Raw genomic sequence first — 23,572 nt, forward strand, 5'->3', positions numbered from 1 at the left:
CACACCGTGCGGGGTGGGAAACGGGAAAATCCAGCTTGTGGAAGATTCAAATTTATTGCTATTTTATACTGTTGCAATCAAACCACTGAATGAAGCAATCTTTTGGCATTCTAGCACTTCGCAGACATCGTTCAAGGAATATTTGCATCAAATTAAACAAAAAATGTTATTATAAACAGCACCGTATTATTTTTGGGAATTTAATAAGCACTATTTTTATCATTTATTTTGAGGCATTGCAGACATCGAATATCAGACCATCAAATATCCAATATAATCTGTATTCATCTCATGATGGATTGGAGTACATTTGGTTGTCTTATTACTTCAATACTGGTCTGTAACTGATGGCTGCCCAATCACAGCTGCCAGAACGGTTAATCCGTGGGCTGCTCGTGACTGTAAATTACATTCCTCATTGCTCATGGTGAGTTGCAGAATGCATTGTTTTATAATGACAGGAGTGTTATGCAATGTAAAAGATATTATAATATAATAAAGGTATCATCCGTGGCTCAGTTGGTAACACTCTATGGGGGAGAAATTCAGTATCGCCCCGTTTGGGGCGCGATTATCGGCTGGGCGCAAAGTTTAGCACCTGGCGCTAATTATCGCCTCCGACTGCAAACTTGGCTTCTAGCGCCTCTGGAGGTGATTGGAGCGCTAAATCAGGCGCTGCACACCTGTCTTAAGGCACAAAGGCCGAGGAGCGAGGCGCTACCTCAGAGCGCTGGCGAAGCTCATGTGATGTCAGTCAGCGATGGAACACAGACACACTGTCGCCGGCCAGTTCTTAAAGGGGAGGGTCGATCTTGCTCTCCATCCACACCCTGCTCATTGTAGCCTTGAATCTTGGCCTGGAGAGACCTGTACATCAAATCTGCTGGGAAGAACAATGGAGAGGCCCATGGAAAGAGCTCAGAGTGCAGCCCCCATAGTCTCTTCTAAATCGATGCAAGGAAGATCAAATAAAAAAGAACCTGCAAAGTGCTGCTCAGTACCCAAAACTCCTCAACACAGTGTTGAATATCTCCTGCAGTCTCTCTCTCTCACTCAGAATGCGTGGTGAAAAACTTTCGCTGACAAAAAAAGGCAGGAAGCGGTCGCCTTTAAATAGCGCTCCCCCAGTCCCTTCCCGACTGCAAAATGCTCCCCTCAACCTGTCGTTGCTAGCGGCAGGCAGTAAGACAGGGGGCGCCACTCAAGATCCGGTCCGGGGCGCTACCGGGGTGTTGCACGCTCGACTGACGTCACGATCTGCGGGCGCAGGAGATCGTGGCAGTAGTGTTTAGTGCTGCTGCAAAATGTCTAGTCAATTTCATGAGCGGCGCAAACATCACCACGCCCGGGTGCTAGTTGCTTTGCGCCACATTAGCGCCCTCTTGAGGCGCAAACCAACCGAATTTTTCTCTCTATGAGTCAGAAGGTTGTGGGTTCAAGTCCCACTCTAGAGACCTGAGCATACAATCTAGGCTGACACTCCAGTGCAGTACTGAGGCAATGCTGCACTGTCGGAGATGCCGTCTTTTGGATGAGACGTTAAACCGAGGCCCTGTCTGCCCTCTCAGGTGGACGTAAAAGATCCCATGGCCACTATTTTGTAGAAGAGCAGGAGAGTTCTCCCCGGTGCCCTGTCCAATATTTATCCCTCAACCAATATTATCACATTGCTGTTTGTGGGCGCTTGCTGTGCACAAATTGGCTGCTGCGTTTCCTACATTTCAGCAGTGACTACACTTCCAAAAGTACTTAATTGGCTGTAAAGTGCTTTGGGATGTCCTGAAAAGCACTATATAAATGTAAGTTCTTTCTTTTTAACCAACCGTGGCAGTGTTCACAGACAAAAAAAATGTCTTTCCCTCCTGTAACTGTCTCGCTGCCTTTTTCCCATATTCTTTCAGTGTCACTCTTGGCCACTTTCTGTTCCTCTTCCACCATTTTTCATTCTCTCCGTAGACTTTCCCCTTGGGGTTGTTTGCATTTCTACATGCTCAGGGAGTGGGTGAGAAGGAGTGGGTGAGAAGCAGTACAAAGTGGGTAAGAGGCATGCCGAGAAGGTGGTGACGATGATTGTACATGGCGAGCAGGCCAGAAGCATTGGAAGGGAGCGACTTACGCCAATAAGGTGCAAATGTGAAAGATAGTCGTCACGTGTGACACTTCCAAACGTGACGAGCAATTTTCCCCACACACGGAAAACACAGGCTGGCTGCAGAACAGACTGAGAGCTAGATAGATGGACGTGTAAAATGAAGATTGCCTCAAGTTACACTGGAACCAACCCATAAAGGAATAGAGTGCACCATTAAACCCATTGGTCCATTAACTTCATCTAACTCCATACTACAATAATCTGTGGCGAATGGTATAAGCTTCTTCTTCTTCTTCTTAGGCAGTCCCTCGGGAACCGAGGATGACTTGCTTCCACGTTAAAAATGAGTTCTCAGGTGACCAATGAGTCCAATGCGGGACCTATAGTCTCTGTCACAGGTGGGGCAGATGGTGGTTGAAGGGGCGGGTGGGTTGGGTGCTTGGGTTGATGTGCGTTCCTTGCGCTGCCTGCGCTTGGCTTCCGCTTGCTCCCGGCGAAGAGACTCGAGTTGTTCGGCGCCTTCCCGGATGCTTCTCCTCCACTTTGTGCGGTCTTGGGCCAGGGATTCCCAGGTGTCGGAGGGGATGTTACACTTTTTCAAGGAGGCTTTGAAGGTGTCCTTGAAGCATTTCCTTTGCCCACCTGGGGCTCTCTTGCCGTGCCGGAGCTCCGAGTAGAGCGCTAGTTTTGGGAGTCTCATATCGGGCATGCGGACAATGTGACCTGTCCATCGGAGCTGATCGAGCGTGGTCAAAGCTTCGATGCTGGGGATGTTGCCCTAAGCAAGAACACTGACGTTGGTGCACCTATCCTGCCAATGGATTTGCAGGATCGTGCGGAGGCAGCGTTGGTGGTACCTCTCCAGTGCTTTGAGGTGCCTGCTGTACATGGTCCATGCCTCTGAGGCATACAGCAGGGCGGGTATCACTGCTGCTCTGTATACCATGAGCTTAGTGCCGGGTTTGAGGTCCTGGTCTTCAAACATTCTCTTCCTCAGGTGACTGAAGGCTGCACTGGCTGCACTGTATAAGCACAACACATTTATCTTACTGCTCATGTGTAATGCCAGCCAACTCGTGGATTAGATTTCATAATGCATCCTTTATTTATCTATTGAAGATGAGTTGATTTATGTGGAACCCTGCGTTATATATTCATTTTCATGTTTAGATTCTTGTCGTTAAAATTGACCAAACACAATTTAACATTGGACACGATTTTACATTTCTTTAAATGGCGTAGGAACGAATTAAACTTCATGATTTACTCATTGAGCTAAGGTCTTCATAAGAGATCTGCGTGAGTCAATGACTAACCAAGTTAGTGTGAAGCATCTCCCAGCATTCCCAATCGTTCACCACCTCCTCCTTAATCCAATCATTGCTGGCCAGTTAGCAACTCAGTTCCTTCCTATTACAGGACAGATCGATCTCATTCCCCCCCCCTCCCCGCCAAAAAAACAGCAGGATCTAAATTAAAATAAAAACAGAAAATGCTGGAAATACTCAGCAGGTCAGGCAGCATCTGTGGAGAGAGAAACAGAGTTGACATTTCAGGTTGATGACCTTCTGTCAGAACTGGAAAAAGTTTGAGATGTAATAGATTTTAAGCAAGTATAGGGGCAGGGAAAGGGGGATGGGAGGGGAAGAAAGAATGGAAGGCAGGAGAGATTAAAAGACAAAAGGGATGATGGTGCAAGGCAAAAGGAAATGGTAATGGTGTGAAGGAATATACCTATTCAGAAAAATACACCATTCTATGAAATATTCTGACTTTATTAAAACATGACATACTGGGTTTGGGAGTCTGGAAGCCTTAACAATCAAAAGCTGCAAACAGCATACAGGCTTTTGAGATAAGATAAGTTGTTGACACTGAAACAATAGCCCTATTGAAGCAGCAGGTTGGAGGTTCCTAAAAGCCTGCAGCTTGGAAAGAACACAATAGCCATACCCAGTTTAAGTGTTATAAACCAACACTTTGGAAAGAATCACATAAATTAAAGAAACATGTGCCTTTGTAAAAATTACATCAAGTAAAAGAAACACCTGACATCAAGTGAAACACGGGAGGCACAAGCCATCACATTGTTTTTGTGTTGAACTTGGAACACCTAGGAGACACGAAGTCTGTGGTGCAACCAGTTGAGGTGTTCTAAATGCAAAAGATACAAACAGGAGACTTTGATAAAAATGACATCAAATAGAACCACTGCTGTCACATTGTTTTTATAATAAGTTTTGAACACCTACACAGCAGACATAATTCTTAATGCTACAGCTGAACTGACAGTAAGAATAGCAGAAATCAACAGAAAAATGACTAGAGAAAATTAGCTTACATCAGCAGAAAACTTTAACGGATATACCACTGAGAAAGGGTATAAATATAGAACTTTCAAATGGGAAGACAGATTCGCTGAAAGGGGCAAAGTGATTCTCAGGCTTCAGAGGCAGGTTCTGTAAGTCTTTAACTCTTTGAGTCTCAGGTATCAAAGGTATTTGATTTTGGTGGATATCCTGGAATAGACTAAGAAATGTAAAAATGTAACGAAGTTAAGATTTGAGAATAAGGATCTCTGATGATAAGAATTGTAAGTTTTCTGTATTTGGAACTGTTAATGTTGTGATTGAATCACCAGCTGTAAGTTACATGTCGGTTCTTTAATAAATCTATTTTTTTAGAATTGTCTCACATAGTACTTCTGTATCAAACTCGCGAACTCAATCTCTGTACACTCTTTGGTGAGGAGTTGCAGAATTCTGGAGGAGCTTTCCAGACCCTCATAATATCCGGAAGGTTACAGTCTAGTTAAACTTATTAAAAGTGCTATCTGGAGGACGGTAACATCTTCAGGTCGTTCCTTTCCTTTAGGGATAGTCTGGACATTTAGACCCAATTAAGCGTCTTTTAGGATTCAGCTACTTCTAACTTTAGTTGAAGGTGAATGTCTGGGGAATACGCTTGATCTGGGGTAGCCCGAAAGGGGCTAGGACTAGTAATAATCCTTTCAGTGGGACAAGAAACAAAAGATGGGTCTAGAGGAGGTGTAAATGGGAATGGCAGAATCATCAACAGCTGCCATGTGAAAAAATAGGGGGCAGAGGTTATGGTCTGAAATTGTTGAACTCGATGTTGAGTCCAGAAGGCTGTAAAGTGCCTAATCGAAAGATGGGGTGCTGTTCCTCGAGCTTACGTTGAGCTTTGTTGGAACAGTGTAAGAGGGAGAGGTCAGAGTGGGAGTGGAGAATTAAAGTGACAGGCAACCAGAAGCGCGGGGTCACCCGTATGGACTGAACGGAGGCGTTCCGCAAATCTGCACTTGGTCTCCCCAATGTAGAGGGTCTAAATTAAGTTTTCCAAGTTCTCCCCATTTCTCTTGTTACTTCCTCTTAAGGTCAAAGGTTCGATGTGATGATGACCCGCTGCTACCCCACTGTCACCGTCAATAGGGTGACGAGCACAGAGACTGGCAAAGAGCATGCGAGGTCCTCAATATGAATTTATACAGAATAAGTCTTTCCCGAAACTCACTGCCTCTCTGTAGGTTTACGAGACATATACGTCTTTGAGAAATGTCGGTGCTGCAAAGCGGACAAAGGGCGTGTTCATATATAAAAAGATTTTCGGCCTTTTGACTATGAATGGACAGATAATGTTGTCCTAAATCGCATTAAAACTTATAAAATTCTAACAGGACTGGACAGACTAGATGCAGGAAGGATGTTCCCGATGGCCGGGGAGTCCAGAACCAGGGATCACAGTCTAAGGATAAGGGGTCAGCCATTTAGGACAGAGATGAGGAGGAATTTCTTCACCCAGAGAGTGGTGAACCTGTGGAATTCTCTACCACAGAGGGCAGTTGAGGCCAATTCATTAAATATATTCAAGAAGGAGTTAGATATATTTCTTAAGGCTAAAGGGATCAAGGGATATGGGGAGAAGGCAGGGACAGGGTACTGAGTTTGGATGATCAGCCATGATCTCATTAAATGGCGGAACAGCCTCGAGGGGCTGAATGGCCTACTCCTGCTCCTATCTTCTATGTTTCTATGTTATGTGCTTATGATACCTACTTTACCCACTCTGGTATATTCGTTGGAGCAACACCACCACAAGGACTGCAGCGGTTCAAGGTGGCAGCTTACCACCACATTGTCAGGGCACTGACTGTGGCCTTGTCAGCATTTAACGGGAACAAAGTTTTTTTTGAAAGCCTCTGGTACACTGGGGCAGCACTGCATATGTTTGGCTTCAGAAGACCGGTTTCTGACCAGTTTAGGTGACCATCTTGAGAACAGTGGACGGAAAAAGAGAGAGGTAGACAATGTTTACATCAAATAAACTGCTTGAAGGAACATTAGGCCGAGGCCTCCCAGTCTACGTGACTAAGACCAACTATAAACAAACAGCACGAGAGCACACGATTCATAAAGTGCTGGTCTGCCTCAGATATCCAACAGTTGGTTGTCCTTTTATTTCAAAGAATAAAACAGCCACACAGCTAGGTTCAAAATATCTATTTATTTATTTATTATTTAAATAATTATAATACTGTTCTGGCTAAACTAACAATAGTGTTATGGTACTAGAGTTCTGGTGTGAAAGAATGCCCCTGGCACAAGCGGTCTAAATCAGCAGCTTATAATTTATGTGTGAATGATTTTTAAATAATAACCTTCATTGTATGACTGCCCTAAACAAGAGATGCAGTCAACAAAATACAATTATAAATAATACTGTGAAAACATCATTGTTAAAAATGTTTCGCTAAATATTATAAATCCACAAACTCTGCAGCACTCAAAAGGTGTTCGATAATACTACATGCCAAGCAGGTAAATCCGGAGGAAATAAAGACTACACATTCAATCGTCCCTTTGGTATATGTATATATCTTTTAAAATGTTCATGTATTCATATGACTGTGTTGGCTAGATTCAGCAGCAATTTGTAGGCATTTCCATGTTTTGCCTTCTAATTTTTCTCCCTGTGCCTCTCGAATCATGACGGCAGTGGTTGCTGTTGCAGCACTGTTCCACAGGGGGCAGCAGTCCTCCGGTCCCTCTGGTTCTTCTTCACCATCCACCTTAGCTGGTGAGTGTCAGCAGTCTAATTGGCCAACCTTTTCCGCCCGCTATCCACACATGAACATTTTCAGCTCAGGGTTGCTGGATTGCACTCAGAAGGGGGTTACCCTGGCTGATTTCTCTCCCCCCCCCCCACCACTTCTACGGGTCTAAGGACGATAAACCAACTCAACACAGGCCAGAGATTAACCCTGGTCTATGCACGGAGTCACGTGACGTGCTTCTGTATTCCTGTGTGAAGGATCCAGTTAGTTCCCAATGAACTCTGGGATACTTGACTATGTTAGCTGTTTAAGATAAAGATTCTTTTTTAGTTTTCAAAACAGAGACTGACAAAATGCGGCTGGGAACAGATAGCAGGGATGCAGCAAAGTTGAATATCAAACATCAAAGACACATAGAAGTGATAAGGGCATGGGAATGTGTGTCCGCAGCCCCCCAGTAGAGCAGTGTCTAAACACTGCCCTGTTTCCCAGGAAATAAGAGTACAAATTAAAAACCAACATTGTACTAAGTTTCAGAACACATGAATCAATGTGGCCTTGCAATTACCCGGCCTGTTCGACAGAGAAGGATAAGACATAAACAAGGCCTGTAGCGAGGAAAAGATAACAACAGAAATGCGGGAGTAGAATTACGATCCACATCTGTGGCTAGCATGGTCAGGGGTTACCTGAGTTCAAGGGGGGGGTGGGTCCAACAGTTGAAGGGTGGACCCGACAGTTGAGTGACTAACCACATAAATCAATAAAGAGCAACGGTTATGACACTGTTTGTACGTATACGCCCCATTCTATAGAAAGTGGGCATTGCTTATTGAACTGTATAGCTTGAATGAATCACTGTTTATCCCCGTGAGTGCATCTCTTGTTTGAGGAAGCAGGATGACTCTCCCGTGTGCACACGTATTCTCTTAGTTGCTTAATAAATTCTGTATTTGTCCTCAATTCCGTCTCCGTCTAGAGTTTCTCCAAAATTCGAATCTAACATGTGCCTTGTACGAATTAGGTTAACTCCATTCGCCCCCTGAAAAAAAAAATCTACTAAGAATGACAATTTGTCAGAATCTCTTAAAAGGGCTGAAGAGAGAAATAACCGTGGCAGAATTTTCATTGGATTTTACGGGAACGTTTATACAACTACGCCCACCGTGGGTTACTTTGGAAAGTCTGAAGGATTTGTCAGGCTGTGTCAATCTGGGGACATTTTGCTGGCCCTTCTTCTACAGGTCATGTGAGGTACTACGAGGGAGAGGTAGGCTCCAAAAATCAGAGTACTGCATCAAACGAAAGTAAAACTGTACAATTTCTTCATAGTTCCTTACAGATATTCTTTCATTCACACCATGTATCCTGAGAGAGAGAGAGAGAGGAAGATTTAAAAAAGCGCTATTGAAAAAAAACATTATTCAATTCTTGTGAGGATGACTGTTCAAGGTCTTAATCACAGAATCACAGAATCCCCACAGTGCAGATAAAGGCCATTTCGGCCCATCGAGCCTGCACCGACACATATCCCACCCTATCCCCGTGTATTTAATCCCCTAACACTAAGGGTCAATTTATCATAGCCAAATCAACCTAACCTGCACATCTTTGGACTGTGGGAGGAAACCGGAGCACCCGGAGGAAACCCACGCCGACACAGGGAGAATGTGCAAACTCCACACAGACAGTCGCCCAAGGCCGGATTTGAACCCGGGTCCCTGGTGCTATGAGGCAACAGTGCTAACCACTATGTCACCGTGCCACCAACACATAATCTTGTGTTATAATTGAATATTATAGCACACAATACTGTAGTGCATTGGAGCATCAGGGATATTACCAGAGGCTACTTTTGAAAGGCTCGGGAATATATTTCCGGCGCCATAGCTGTAAAATTACATTCCCTATTTAATTACCCCATGTGTCTCATCTCATTGACCAGAATTTCAGTAGCACTCATCAACTCGGTGCTTGTTGCAAGAATTGTCGATTGCCATCATCCTGTTATCAAAGGCCAAAGTCATCACTTAGAGGGCATATCTCGGATTCACACGTCAGTTCTTTAGGTTCCTGCTGTTTGTAGCTAGTCGGCTCGGAGCAGTGAGATCCATTCACAGCACAGGTGTGTTCTTCGAGCCAAGCGAGTCTCGCTGAATAAAAATAAAAACAATTGGCCCATCTCTCTAGCTCATTAACTTTCCCATCATGGCATCTAATTGTATTTTGAAGAGTTCTAATGGTTTTTTTCTATCTCTCTATAACCTTGTATGGTAAGGTCGAGTACAGCTGTGAGACTGCGCCACAAAAAAATGACTCAACCATCTATTGATACAAAGTACATTAAAAAGACAGAACTAAACAATGGCACCAAGGTCGAGGTTACAAGAGGTGCGGACTGGAATGGATTGTTCTATTATAATATCAGGGGAGGTAACTGGCAAAGGCAACAAAATGAGCAAACAGTTTTGCTTTTCTATCGGATATGTGATTGACTCTTTCTCCAAGTTATTATCCTCGGTTCAGATAGACCATTTGACATTTTTTTCCCAAATAGTTAATCACTTCCCGGAGCACTAACAATACTGAGGTGTCAGAAGGAACCGCTAGAGTCTCGAAAGAAGGTGGTTAAGTGGACGGGACCTCAGTGAAAAACAGTAAATGATATAAATAAGGGAAACCAAGAATAAGCCAACAAGTCAGGAAAGTGGGACCAGGGAACAGAAATGGAGATAAGTGAAAGTAAATTTAAACCTTTTTTACTCAACGGGAAAGAAATATTTGGAATAATTTACCATACAGGATTATAGAGAGATAGAAAAAAACCATTAGAACTCTTCAAAATACAATTAGATGCTATGATGGGAAAGTTAATGTGCTAGAGAGATGGGCCAATTGTTTTTATTTTTATCCCTGATTTTTCCTATGTTCTTTCCATATTCACCAAGGTCCAATTAATCTAGTGAAAGCAAATGATATCCTATTATTGGGCATGATGGGAATACGCTTGGAGTAATGCAAACCATTTCAGCCTGTGCTTTGGGGTAGAGATGAGGCTTTTAATGTAATATGTCATAATTATACTGACTTCCTTCAGCTGCCGAGGCCCTAAGCTCTGGAATTCCCTTCCTAAACCTCTCCGCCTCTCCACCTCGCTTTCCTCCTTTAAGATGCTCTTTAAAAACTTACCTCTTTGACTAAGCTTTTGGTCACCTGTCCTAATGCCTCCTTATGTGGCTCGGTGTCAAATCTTGTTTGTAATGCTCCCATGAAGCACCTTGGGAGGTTATACTACGCTAAAGGCTCTATATAAATGTGCAAGTTGTTGTTGTTTACTGGTGGTGATAACAATTGTCCCCAGGGGGCCTCCTTCTAAAATTGAACCCAATCACCGAGAACCTTTGTATGGCTTGACAAAAGTTTCTCTTACTGGTGTAACCAACCGTATAAAATTGTAAGCACCACAACTGGAGGGGCGGGACTTGCACTATTCAATCCCTATTTGCATTATTTGGGATTTCAATTTCAACCCATGGCTGTATTAATAAAACCTTCCTATTGGCTTGTCCCCAATCGGAAGCAGGAGTATCTAACATGCACAACGATCTATGAATTGGCACCTTTTTTGGAAGGAAGTTACCACAATGCTTAATATTAGCCCTCCTGATGATCCAGTCCCTTTAACCAGTGAGTAGTGAAGTCCTGCAGACCATGAGCATCTCCCCTCCAGTTCCCAGTCTCTGCTGATCTCAGTCAAAATGACTGCAGGGGCACTACTGTCAGCCTCATGCACCTGGGTTAGGGAGGGGAAAATTAGCCAGGGTTCCTGCTCCTGATCACTATCCAGTGAACCCCTGCCAGGAGTGGGCATTGGGTGAAAATAAGGTTTTGGCTGTGATGATGCCCTACCGGTCAAATAGTCCACTGACAATTGATTGAGGTTCACATATGAGTGGCCCACTCACTTATCTGCTTGCCCAGTACCTGCGGATCATACCTCAGAAAAGAATCAACATTGTCAGGAAGGGCAAGGGGAGGAACGTGGCAGAGAAAAAATATTTAACATCACTAACCTAAAACTCCACGGGGGGAAAATTGGGTTGCGCCCCTCTTGGGGCGCTACCTTCGCCGGGGCGCTACTTTTAGCGCCCTGAAAAAGTTAGCATCTCCGCCCCCAAAATTCACCGGTAGCACCCCAAGAGGGAGGCGGGGCGCTACTGGAAGCGCCCCCACCTCCCTCTTGGGGCGCTGCGAGGGAACAAGGCCGCGTTACTGCAGGCCTTCCTCCCCTTATTAAAGGGGAGGGGCTTAGCACAGCACGACCCGGGGCCCAACTGGGCCACCAGGGATCGGACTGTTGGCAAAACAGCCCGGCACTCAAGAGAAGTGCCGGACTCACGGAGCGCAGCCGGCACTCCACGGGGGGGGCGGGGGCTGCTCAGGAGGCCGGGGATGGCAAAGTGGGCAGGTGCTGACAGGTGGCCAGCAACAAAAATGGCTGCCCGGCACCTCGCCTTTAATTTGCGCCGACCCGGCGGCAGGTAGGCCTCCCTGACCCCGTCAGATATAGCGTCTGGTGGTAAGTCAGGGGGCGCTACCAAAGATTGCGGCCGGGCACGAGCGGGGCGTTGTGCACGGCAATTATGTCATCACCGGTGGCGCAGTGCTAATGGTTACCGCTGTCGCTAACCTCCTGCTGAATTTCGTGGGAGTAGTTAATGGCGCCACGCCCAGGCGTTAGTTGCTTTGCGCCCCGTTAGGAGCAAATTAATCGAATTTTTCCCTCCACAAATTTTATAGGGGGTATTTTAGCGCACTCACCTGGCGGGAATGGTGCAGACGGCGAGTTAAGGTGCCGGGCGAGGGCGCTAATGGGACGCAAAGCAGCTAGCGCCCGGGTGCGACGCCGCCAACGCCTCCCGCAAAATTCAGCGGAAGTTAGTGGTGGTGGTAACCGCTAGCGCCCCGCGGCGCTGTGCCGCCGGTGATGACGTCATCGCTGTGGGCAGCGCCCCAGCCGCGATCTTTGGTAGCACGCCCTGACTTACCGCCGGACGCTATGGCTGAAGGGGTCAGGGGGGCATAGCTGCGGCCAGGGTGGCGCTAATTAAAGGCGAGGTACCGGGTGGCCATTTTTGTTGCTGGCTGCCTGCCAGGACCTGCCCTCTCTGCAGTCCACGGCCTCCTCTGTAGGCCCCCCACGGACTGCTGGCTGCGCTCCATGAGTCCGGCACTTCTCTTGAGTGCCGGGCTCTTTTGCCGGCACTCCAATCCCCGGTGGCCCAGCTGGGCCCCGGGTCGCGCTGCGCAAGGCCCCTCCCCTTTAAGAAGGGGAGGTAGGCCTGCGGCACATAGCGCCGTGATATTCACTCGTAGCGCCACAAGAGGGAGGCGGGGCGCTTCCAGTAGCATCCTGCTTCCTTCTTGGGGCGCTACCGATGAATTTCGGCTGCGGGGGCACTAATTTTTTCGGGGCACTACGAAGTTAGTGCCCCAAAGGGGGGCGCGACCCAATTTTTCCCCCAAAATGCAGGATAAGGAGTTAAGGCGCCGGGTGGCGGGCGGCGAGTTAAGGCGGCGGGTGGCAAATTAAGGCGGCGGGTGGCAAATTAAGGCGGCGGGCGGCAAATTAAGATGGCGGGTGGCAAATTAAGACGGCGGGTGGCAAATTAAGGCGGCGGGTGGAGTTAAGGCGGGGGCGAGGAGTTAAGGCGGGGGCGAGGAGTTAAGGCGGGGGCGAGGAGTTAAGGCGGGGGCGAGGAGTTAAGGCGGGGGCGAGGATTTAAGGCGGGGCGAGGAGTTAAGGCGGGGTGAGGAGTTAAGGCGGGGGCGAGGAGTTAAGGCGGGGGCGAGGAGTTAAGGCGGGGGCGAGGAGTTAAGGCGGGGGCGAGGAGTTAAGGCGGGGGCGAGGAGTTAAGGCGGGGGCGAGGAGTTAAGGCGGGGCGAGGAGTTAAGGCGGGGGCGAGGATTTAAGGCGGGGGCGAGGAGTTAAGGCGGGGGCGAGGAGTTAAGGCGGGGGCGAGGAGTTAAGGCGGGGGCGAGGAGTTAAGGCGGGGGCGAGGAGTTAAGGCGGGGGCGAGGAGTTAAGGCGGGGCGAGGAGTTAAGGCGGGGGCGAGGAGTTAAGGCGGGGGCGAGGAGTTAAGGCGGGGGCGAGGAGTTAAGGCGGGGGCGAGGATTTAAGGCGGGGGCGAGGAGTTAAGGCGGGGGCGAGGAGTTAAGGCGGGGGCGAGGAGTTAAGGCGGGGCGAGGAGTTAAGGCGGGGGCGAGGAGTTAAGGCGGGGGCGAGGAGTTAAGGCGGGGGCGAGGAGTTAAGGCGGCGGGCGAGGAGTTAAGGCGGGGGCGAGGAGTTAAGGCGGGGCGAGGAGTTAAGGCGGGGGCGAGGAGTTAAGGCGGGGGCGAGGAGTTAAGGCGGGGGCGAGGAGTTAAGGCGGGGGCGAGGAGTTAAGGCGGCGGGCGAGGAGTTAAGGCGGGGGCGAGGTGTTAAGGCGGGGCGAGGAGTTAAGGCGGGGGCGAGGAGTTAAGGCGGCGCGAGGAGTTAAGGCGGGGGCGAGGAGTTAAGGCGGGGCGAGGAGTTAAGGCGGGGGTGAGGAGTTAAGGCGGGGCGAGGAGTTAAGGCGGGGCGAGGAGTTAAGGCGGGGGTGAGGAGTTAAGGCGGGGCGAGGAGTTAAGGTGGGGGCGAGGAGTTAAGGCGGGGTGAGGAGTTAAGGCGGGGTGAGGAGTTAAGGCGGCGGGCGAGGAGTTAAGGCGGGGGCGAGGAGTTAAGGCGGCGGGCGAGGAGTTAAGGCGGGGGCGAGGAGTTAAGGCGGGGGCGAGGAGTTAAGGCGGGGGCGAGGAGATAAGGCGGGGGCGAGGAGTTAAGGCGGGGGCGAGGAGTTAAGGCGGGGGCGAGGAGTTAAGGCGGGGGCGAGGAGTTAAGGCGGGGCGAGGAGTTAAGGCAGGGGCGAGGAGTTAAGGCGGGGCGAGGAGTTAAGGCGGGGGCGAGGAGTTAAGGCGGGGGCGAGGAGTTAAGGCGGGGGCGAGGATTTAAGGCGGGGGCGAGGAGTTAAGGCGGGGGCGAGGAGTTAAGGCGGGGGCGAGGAGTTAAGGCGGGGGCGAGGAGTTAAGGCGGGGCGAGGAGTTAAGGCGGGGGCGAGGAGTTAAGGCGGGGGCGAGGAGTTAAGGCGGGGCGAGGAGTTAAGGCGGGGGCGAGGAGTTAAGGCGGCGCGAGGAGTTAAGGCGGGGGCGAGGAGTTAAGGCGGGGTGAGGAGTTAAGGCGGGGGTGAGGAGTTAAGGCGGGGCGAGGAGTTAAGGCGGGGCGAGGAGTTAAGGCGGGGTGAGGAGTTAAGGCGGCGGGCGAGGAGTTAAGGCGGGGGCGAGGAGTTAAGGCGGGGGCGAGGAGTTAAGGCGGGGGCGAGGCGTTAAGGCGGGGGCGAGGAGTTAAGGCGGGGGCGAGGAGTTAAGGCGGGGGTGAGGAGTTAAGGCGGGGCGAGGAGTTAAGGCGGGGGCGAGGAGTTAAGGCGGGGGCGAGGAGTTAAGGCGACGGGCGAGGAGTTAAGGCGACGGGCGAGGAGTTAATGCGGGGCGAGGAGTTAAGGCGGGGGCGAGGAGTTAAGGCGGGGGCGAGGAGTTAAGGCGGGGCGAGGAGTTAAGGCGGGGGCGAGGAGTTAAGGCGGGGGCGAGGAGTTAAGGTGGCGGGCGAGGAGTTAAGGCGGGGGCGAGGAGTTAAGGCGGGGGCGAGGAGTTAAGGCGGGGGCGGGGAGTTAAGGCGGGGGCGAGGAGTTAAGGCGGCGGGCGAGGAGTTAAGGCGGGGGCGAGGAGTTAAGGCGGGGGCGAGGAGTTAAGGCGGGGCGAGGAGTTAAGGCGGGGCGAGGAGTTAAGGCGGGGCGAGGAGTTAAGGCGGGGGCGAGGAGTTAAGGCGGCGGGCGAGGAGTTAAGGCGGGGCGAGGAGTTAAGGCGGGGGCGAGGAGTTAAGGCGGCGGGCGAGGAGTTAAGGCGGGGCGAGGAGTTAAGGCGGGGGCGAGGAGTTAAGGCGGGGCGAGGAGTTAAGGCGGCGGGCGAGGAGTTAAGGCGGGGGCGAGGAGTTAAGGCGGGGCGAGGAGTTAAGGCGGGGCGAGGAGTTAAGGCGGGGGCGAGGAGTTAAGGCGGGGGTGAGGAGTTAAGGCGGGGGTGAGGAGTTAAGGCGGCGGGCGAGGAGTTAAGGCGGCGGGCGCGAGTTAAGGCGCTGGGCGAGGTGTTAAGGCGGTGGGTGAGGAGTTAAGGTGTTGTGTGGGGTGGACTTTCTGATCCACCCAATTCTTTACTTACCTTGCTGGAGACAGTTTGTGTGAGTCCCCAAATTACACCACTCAATTTCTGTGGCGGGATGCCCCCCCCACCCCGTGAAGTTTGACTTCTGCCAGCTGACAGTGACGTCTTTCCCGCCGGCTTTGGACGGAAGTCATTGTCGTAGTGCACAAATCTTCTGGTCCTCACGCTCCGGGGGGACAGGAGGGGCTGGCGGTGGACAATTCACCAATTCACTGCTCACTTCGGCCCCCTGCACCTCCAATTCCTGCCTGAGTTAAAATCAGGGCTTAGGTGTTAGAACTCACATGCAGATGCAGGTTAATCAGGTTGCCAATGTTAATAAACAAAAAGACTAAACTGACACCAAGCTGGGTTGTTGAATGATCTGCTTCTGAACCCAAGGTGGAATAAGTGCATTTAGGTACAAGAACCCAATTGGCAATATCAAGATAGATAAGTATGCGTTAGAGAGAAGAGAGCGAGAATAGAAAGACAGATTAGAAGACAAGGTTTGAAACTGCGATTGCATGCGATCATAAGAAAGAGTTAATAATACTGTAGAGGAAACAGCTGTTTAGGCTTGGAACATAAAAGATGCTGTACATCAAACCTACCTGTCCTGCGTTCTCTGTACAAATTTAGAAAATTATTCACTGTAGCAGGGTCAACTGTGTATCTACTTATCCCAGATTGGCAAAACACACTGGCTAGGCAACTACATTCAATATGACAGCATTCTTCAACACAAGGCAATGGCCAAGAGCTACTTATGGACAGCATACCTGGACTTGAGACTTAAAAAGAGAATGCTTAAAACTTGAATAATATCCTTGTGCTGACTTCTTACCGAGATAAGTCTTCTTGCTTCAATATCATTGGTATAAATCTATAGAGTTCCTTGGTCAGGTTCTGGTAATGTCTAGTATCTGTGCCTGCAATACAGAGACCTAGAAGCAAAGGAGAGGGTAAGAAAGACAATAATTAGCAAGTACCAAGCTATGTTTTCCTCATTTTGCTTGACCCTCACTGAATGAACGACAATCTATTAATATTGCTCCTGTATTGGACACTAGTTCTAACCCGTTTGTTAAAGGCAAGTTTGACAAAGGTGACGTAATAAAACTCACTCCGCACTTGGTTAGAGTATAAAGCAAGGCTTTAATCAACTTGTTTCAGAACATGGAGGTCTAGTTGTACTTCACTAGTTCCTGTCTTACAAAATGTCCCTGGGCAAGCTGGACCCACGCCCGAGTATTTATACTCCTTGGACGGCGCCACCAGCTGGCCGTCCAGTGTTATTTCATGAGTAGTTTCTTTATGATGATGAGATTTATAACAAAAGGTAATAGATTATTTTTGAAGAAGTGAACAATTGGATAGAAGAGAATGCAGTAGATGTACACCTGGAATTTCCATGGGAGTTCTCTCAATCTACTCTGTAACTTTGGTGGGAAAGAAAGACTTGCAGTTCTATAGCGCCTTTCACGACCACCGGATGTCCAAAAAAAAACAGCCAATGAAGTGCTTTTTTGAAGTGTAGTCACTGTTGTAATGTATGAAACGCAGCAGCCAATTTGCGCACAGCAAGCTCCCACAAAGAGCTAATGACCAGATGATCTGTTTTTAGTTATGTTGGTTGAGAGATAAATATTGGCCAGGACATTGGGGATAACTCCCCTGCTCTTCTTCAAAGTAGTGCCATAGGATCTTCTATGTCCACCTGAGAGAGCAAGCGGGTCCTCGGTTTAACACCTCATCTGAAAGACGGCACCTCCGACGGGAGATCAATGGGTCCCATGGAAAATGGCTAAAAATGCTTGTTTTTGACGTATCTCGAAGATTTCCACCAAATTACAGTCAAAGATCAGGAGAACCCTGTGGAAATCCCCACCCCCACATATAGATTCTTGGAAGGCTTTCGATAGGTTATCTCACAAGAGGCTTGTTAGAAAAATTCAGGAGTTTGTTATCAGAGGAGATGTAGCATCACGGATAGAAAATGGTTGACAGAGGGAAAATAAAGAGTTAGGGTAAATGTATGCTGATCGGATTGGAGAAGAATTGGAAGTGGTGTATCCCAGAGATCAGTGCAGCTCTCTGTATATGTAGATGACCTAAACTTTGTCATAGGGAGTACAATCTCAAAACTTAATGATGACAAAAAAGCAGTGGGAAGGACTGTAAAAGACATCAACAAGACAATTAGGTCAGTGGAATGGGCAGACAGATGGCGGATGCAATGTGGGTAAGTGTGAAGTAATATATTTTAGGAGGATAAACAAGGAATAGGAGTATACAAATACAGCTTGCAACCATATTGTTCACTTAATGTAGAAAAATATCCCAAGGTGTTTCACAGAAGGGTAAGGGGAAGAAAAATGGGTGTCAAGCCAAATAAGGAGATATTCGGAGAGATGACCAAAAGCATGGTCAAAGACATTCGTTTTAAGGACAGGAAAGGGAGGTGGAGAGGTTTAGGGAGGGAATTCCAGAATGTGCGGCCTAGGTGGCTGAAGGCACGGCCGCCAATGGTGAGGCGAATGCGTAAGAGGCTGAAGTCAGAGGAGCGGAGGGTTCAAATGATGTTGTATCGCTGGAGGAGTGAGTTTCTGACAAACTTCCGCGAAGTTACCAATATACAGACACAGAGACACTCGCATAGACTTACACCGCCCCCCCCACCCCCTGTTTTTCTGGACTGGATTGAACTTTGTGAGGTAATACTAAATTAGTTCCTTAACCAGGAGTGCTGTTTTTCCACACTTCCTGGTCATTTGTAGGTTACATCACCACAATAACAGATGACTATGATGCACAAATCCAGACTTCAAAAACGCTTTAGTCACAAATCCAAATGGCAATTTAAACATTTCTGGTTGTGAAATTTGCAGAATTTCTATCTGTTGCCAAGGAAACCATTCAGCATTGCCAGGAGATGGAGAGCAAGCGGATCAAAATCTCTCGCCTTGCGAGATTCCAGCCGTTACCTTGTTCTCATTTAAATGTAATGGAAAGCCTTTGGTTTAGGAATTTCTCTCTTACCTGGAGTGATGGCTACTTCAGGAAATAGGTTTCCAATTGTTGCTTTGATAACCTGATACCCAAGTGAGGTGTCATCGTAAGAACTCATTGGAAGCGAGGGATGGTGCTGTAGAACTTCAATCTTCACTCGTTCATCAGAAATAATATATTGAATCTGATTGAGAAGCTGGAAAGAAAGTTGAATGAAACACAATTCATAGCGTTAACTTTCACTGACAACTGACGGAAAACATTTTGCGATAATCTCTCACAGATTTCTGTGTACTTCAAACTGTTGCATCATTCATAGGATATAGGGCACAGAAACAGGCCATTCGGCCCAACCAGCCCATACCGGCGTTTATGGTCCACTCGAGCCTCCTCCCCTCGTTCCTCATCTAAATCTATCAGCGTAACCCTCTATTCCCTTCTCCCTCATATGCTTATTTAGCCTCCCCTTAAATAAATCTATTACTATTCACTTCAACCACTCCCCGTGGAAGCGAGTTCCACATTCTCACCACTCTCTGGGTAAAGAAGTTTCTTCTGAATTCCCTATTGGATTTCTTGGTGACTATCTTATATTGATGGCCTCTAGTTATGCTCTTCCCCACAAGTGGAAACACTCTGGCCTAGAAATTCATTGACGCCACTTTTGGGGCGCTAAAGTGGGGCGTCCGCTAAAGTTTGCGGCCGCCGCCAAATCTATGCCACTTCTCCGATATTCATTAGCTTCGCCCTACTAGTTCGGGCGAGCGCTAAAACTGCTGCTGGACGCCTCTCTTTGGGCGCTAAGCCGGAAGTGGTGATCGATAGCGCCGAGGCCGGGCGCAGCGCAGGTGCGGCCATCTCGTGATTGACAGCAGACACCCTGGCGCCGGCCAGCTCTTAAGGGGGAAGGGTCGACTGTGTCTGCTGCCACGCCCTGGATAGTGGAGCCCTCCAGCTAGGCCTGAACACTGCTGCTGGACCCAAATAGCGCCTGAAGACATGGAGAAGGCCCATGAACGTGCGCAGCGCTTCTCAGAGCGTGATCTGAGTGTGCTGCTTGCTGCTGTGGAGAAGAGGCGCCATGTTTTGTACCCGGACAATGGCAAGAAGGCGATGGTCCGCGTCTACAGGAGAGCCTGGAGGCATGTCGCCAGCAAGCTGTCAGCCAACAGCGACGTCCCCAGGACCGGTGCCCAATGCTGCAAAAAGTTAAATGACCTCACACGCATTGTCAGGGTGAGTACCCTTTCCAATGACCTCCTCATCCTTGCATGTGCACCTCACATTATGGGCAAAGGGACCTGAAAGCTCTAATGGCCAGCCTTCATCCAGCAGCTATGGGACAGGCATGAGCATCAATTGCACATTCTGCACTTAACACACTGGCCAAGCTATTCCACCATGGGAGGCATTGCACACCAGATCATGGCGACACACTGGCCAGGCTATTCCACCATGGGAGGCAGTGCACACAAAATCACGGCGACACACTGTACTTAGAGGCCGTCCTTTCTCTTGCAGGCCAAGCTGGCGAATAATCGCAAGAGCCGGACTGCGACCGGGGGAGGCCGACCCCATATCCAGCCACTCACCGACCTGCAACATCGCGTGGAGCGCCTCATGGGTGGCCGGGTGATTGGGCCCGTTGCATGTGGAGATGCCGACCCTGTTCTGGGCAGCAATGGCAAGGACATCACCTTTTGCACCTCTCTCGTCCCACTTGCGCATCAGATCTACATCCTTTGCCACTGTCCGACCAATGCGCTGAATGCCACCACTCATGCATCCCGCACTGACGCCCTCTCCTCACTCTAAAGCTACTCTTGTGCCTTCCTGCTTTCAGATGGTCAAGAGGAGGTCCCTCAACTTGCCAGTGACAGACCCTCCGAGGAGGAGCAGGAGGAGGAGCAAGAGGAAGGCGGCCCATCAGGGGAACCCTCAGCCGCGGCCACCCAGGCCAATGTAGGGGACACGTCTTCCCTGGAGGGCAGCGTGGCGGAAGCGTCGAAGGGGAGGGGAGCTCCTGGGACCTGCGTGCTGCAGAAAGGCGGGAGGGGGGTGGAAGCTCGGCGGCCTTCTCCCCAGAGGGGGGATGCGTTGGAGGGGAGTCCAATTGCTGGGCCCAGCGGCCTCCAGCAACACAGGAAGGGTCGGCCAGCTCGGCGGCCTTCTCCCCAGAGGGAGAGTCCGGCCTCCAGTCAGGAGATGCCCTTCGCCGAGGAGATGGAACGCCTCGAAGACTTGTCCGCGGACTCGGAGCGCCGGCACACGGAGCTCATGGCGGCAGTGGCATGGTTGCCTGAGTCCATCGATTCCCTCTCTCGGAGTGTGGCCGAGTTCGGGCCCTTAGAGGCCACCAGTCGGGCGGAATACCGGGCAGATCTGTCAGCGACTGGCCAGGTGATCAGTGGTGCCGTCCAGTCACTGGCTGCTCTGCTGCGGTCAGTGAACAGGTCAACACGGGCACTCACTGCTGCCACACTCGCTGGGTCAGCCAGGCATCGCCAGGGCACCCGGCGCGCTGCAGCAGCACAGCGGTCTGTCCCTCGGCAGATTGGTGCGCATGCTGCAGTGCTGGCCCGGGCGAGTGCCAGTGTCTCAGGCGACCAGCGAGCGCCTGCCATCCGCCAGCTTGCCGCCATTCCTCCAGCCGCCACTGCCACTCCCCCAGTGGAGCTGCCAGGAGCTGCTGCAGCGACTGATGCTGGCCAGCCACAGCTGCAGCAATCAACAGCCGCCCGCTCGACGGCCAGACCTCGACTAGGCCGACCCCCAAGGGCATCTGCCGTCACGACATGTGCCCCTCAGGAGCCTGCCCCCAGCCTTGCAGCAGCCAATGGCCTTACTTTGAGGCGGAGCAGCAGGGCGGGCAGGGGCCACCCAAAGATGGCCAAGGCATCGCCCTAGCGGGCCAAATAGTCGAATGTGTGGCCATTTATGTTTGTTTCTTGAGGCCGAGAATTGGATGTTTGTTTTTTGAAGGCCGATGATGTGATGTTTGTTTTTGACGAAGGCCGAGAATGACGGCCATTTTAGTTCCCCTCTTTTGTTAATCCTCTCCAGGTTGTGGGAGCGAGTAATGTGTTTGAGTGTTTTTTGGGGGTTTCGTCTGTTTTTGGTTTTCATGTGGGAAGGGCCCAGAGTTTGTACAATAAAGCATTTTATTTATTCACATTGTCCATGTTTGATCTTTGAAGTGTTTGTTGCCTTAACCGGCTGAGGGCTTGCGGAGCGGCTGCAATCATGTTCTATCATTGGCACAAGCCATTCCCTGACAGGGGGCCTAGAAGTGACGTTCAATAAGCCGCTGACGGGCGGCCCTTGGACCTTGTGCTTCCCTCCTGGGCTGGTACTCCTCGTCCTCGTCGTCCTCATGCTCCTCCTGCTCCTCCTCCTGAGGTGGTGGTCCAACGTGAGGTGGCAGTGCCTGAGTCCTGCGGATAGCCAGGTTGTGCAGCATGCAGCAAACGACGACGAATTGGGAGACTCGATCCTGCGAATACTGGAGGGCTCCCCCGGAGCGATCGAGACAGCGGAACCGTTGCTTGAGCACGCCGATTGTTTGTTCTATGAGGTTCCTCGTCGCCTGATGGCTCTCGTTGTATGTCTCTTCAGCAGGGGTCGTGGGCGCGCGGAGCGGGGTCATGAGCCAGGTACACAAAGGATAGCCTTTGTCCCCGATAAGCCATCCTCTTGGGGGAGGCTGTGCCTGGAACATGTCAGCCACAGTTGTCTGTCGCAGGATAAAGGCATCGTGGCTGCTGCCTGGAAAGCGGGCATTGACAGCTAGGATGCGCTGCCTGTGGTCACACACCAGCTGTACATTGAGGGAATGGTAGCCCTTCCGGTTGCGGTACTCCTCGGCATGCTCAAGAGGTGCCCGCAAAGCCACATGCGTGCAGTCAATGGCGCCCTGCACCATGGGGAAGCCCGCTATTCTTGCAAACCCCACTGCACGCTGCTGCTGCTTGTCCAGGGTAATGGGGAAGGAGATGAATTGATGTCTCCTTCTGAAAAGGGCTTCGGTCACCTGGCGGATGCAGCAATGCACGGCGAACTGGGAGATGTTAGCGATGACCCCAGTAGCGGATTGGAAGGAGCCGGAGGCATAGAAGTTGAGAGCCACCGTCACCTTCACTGCCACCGACAGAGACGTCCTGCGCATCAGCTGTGGCTGCAGATCTCTCTGAAGCAGCCGGCAGGTGTCTGCAACCACCTCCCTTCGGAATCGCAGCCTCCTAACACACATCGCGGCAGACATGGTCAGATAGGAGGTCTGCTGGCGGTATACCCTGCGTGGGTAAGGCCTCAGTTGGCGACGCCTGTTGCCCCCTCTGCGTCTAGCCAGGGCTGCCACTCTCTCACGGCATCTGTAAGCCCTTCTGGCATAAGGCTGAAATTCAGCGTTGCCACCCAATGCAGCCCCCATTATATGCTGGCAAACACTGAGCTCTGAATGAAGGCAAAGATAATTGGTAAGCTCTGGTCTGAGCCAAAAATACCTGTCCAAGTGTTGGTCCAAACCAGTAAACTCTCCTCCTTGGTCTCTGTCCAAAAAACCGTTGCACAAGAGTGAATGCTGCAAAATGGCTGGCCTTTATACTGCTGGGTAAGTGCCCTTTAATTAGCGCTCCCCGCGGCCCGGCTGGCCTGTGTACCGTTCCACTTCACAGTGGCTCGGGCCGCCCGGCGCACAATGGGCCGGCGCGAGTGAAGTTCCGGTTTGGGGCGCACAAAGGGCGTTGCACTATTAAATGACGTCATGATCTGCGCGCGCAGCAGGGCGCGCGCTAAGACTTTGCGCCGGCGCTAAATGTGTCCTGAAGTTGGGGAGAGGCGCAGATCGCGCTGCGCCCGGGCGATAAGCGCCTAGCGCTCGAGATCTACTCCTCCTAAGGCGCTAACGGCTGGCGCGCCCAACTGAATTTCTAGGCCTCTCTCTGTATCTACTCTATCAAAACCTTTCATAATTTTAAAGACCTCTATTAGGTCACCCCTCAGCCTGCTTTTCTCAAGAGAAAAGAGACCCAGCCTGTTCATCCTTTCCCGATATGTATACCCTCGCATTTCTGGTATCATTCTTGTAAATCTTCTCTGCACCCTCTCTAGTGCCTCTATATCCTTTTTA

General features: G+C 50.3%; 1 protein-coding gene across 3 annotated transcripts in view; it reads right to left on the reverse strand.

The window, feature by feature from the left end:
- Positions 1-6,597: 6,597 nt before the first annotated feature.
- The window catches only part of LOC147105087 (N-fatty-acyl-amino acid synthase/hydrolase PM20D1-like), a 99,766-nt gene continuing 82,791 nt past the window's right edge, over positions 6,598-23,572 (reverse strand). The window contains exons 10-13 of one of the 3 annotated variants that reach the window (XR_015081675.1): positions 18,475-18,640; positions 16,280-16,379; positions 9,086-9,319; positions 8,446-8,534 (exon numbers count right to left, since the gene is read on the reverse strand). Coding sequence is in view for 2 of the 3 variants with exons in the window: in XM_086011164.1 (XP_085867290.1) it covers positions 8,405-8,534; positions 16,280-16,379; positions 18,475-18,640 (396 nt within the window). In the remaining variant the exon portion in view is untranslated. Of the gene's footprint in view, positions 8,535-9,085; positions 9,320-9,408; positions 10,126-16,279; positions 16,380-18,474; positions 18,641-23,572 lie in introns of those variants that run through there. The other 2 variants (XM_086011164.1, XM_086011165.1) reach the window with 2 other exon arrangements.

The sequence above is a fragment of the Somniosus microcephalus genome, chromosome 18, assembly GCF_052327205.1.
Source record: "Somniosus microcephalus isolate GS21.2 chromosome 18, FLI_Smic_1.0, whole genome shotgun sequence".
NCBI classification, from domain to species: Eukaryota; Metazoa; Chordata; class Chondrichthyes; order Squaliformes; family Somniosidae; genus Somniosus; species Somniosus microcephalus.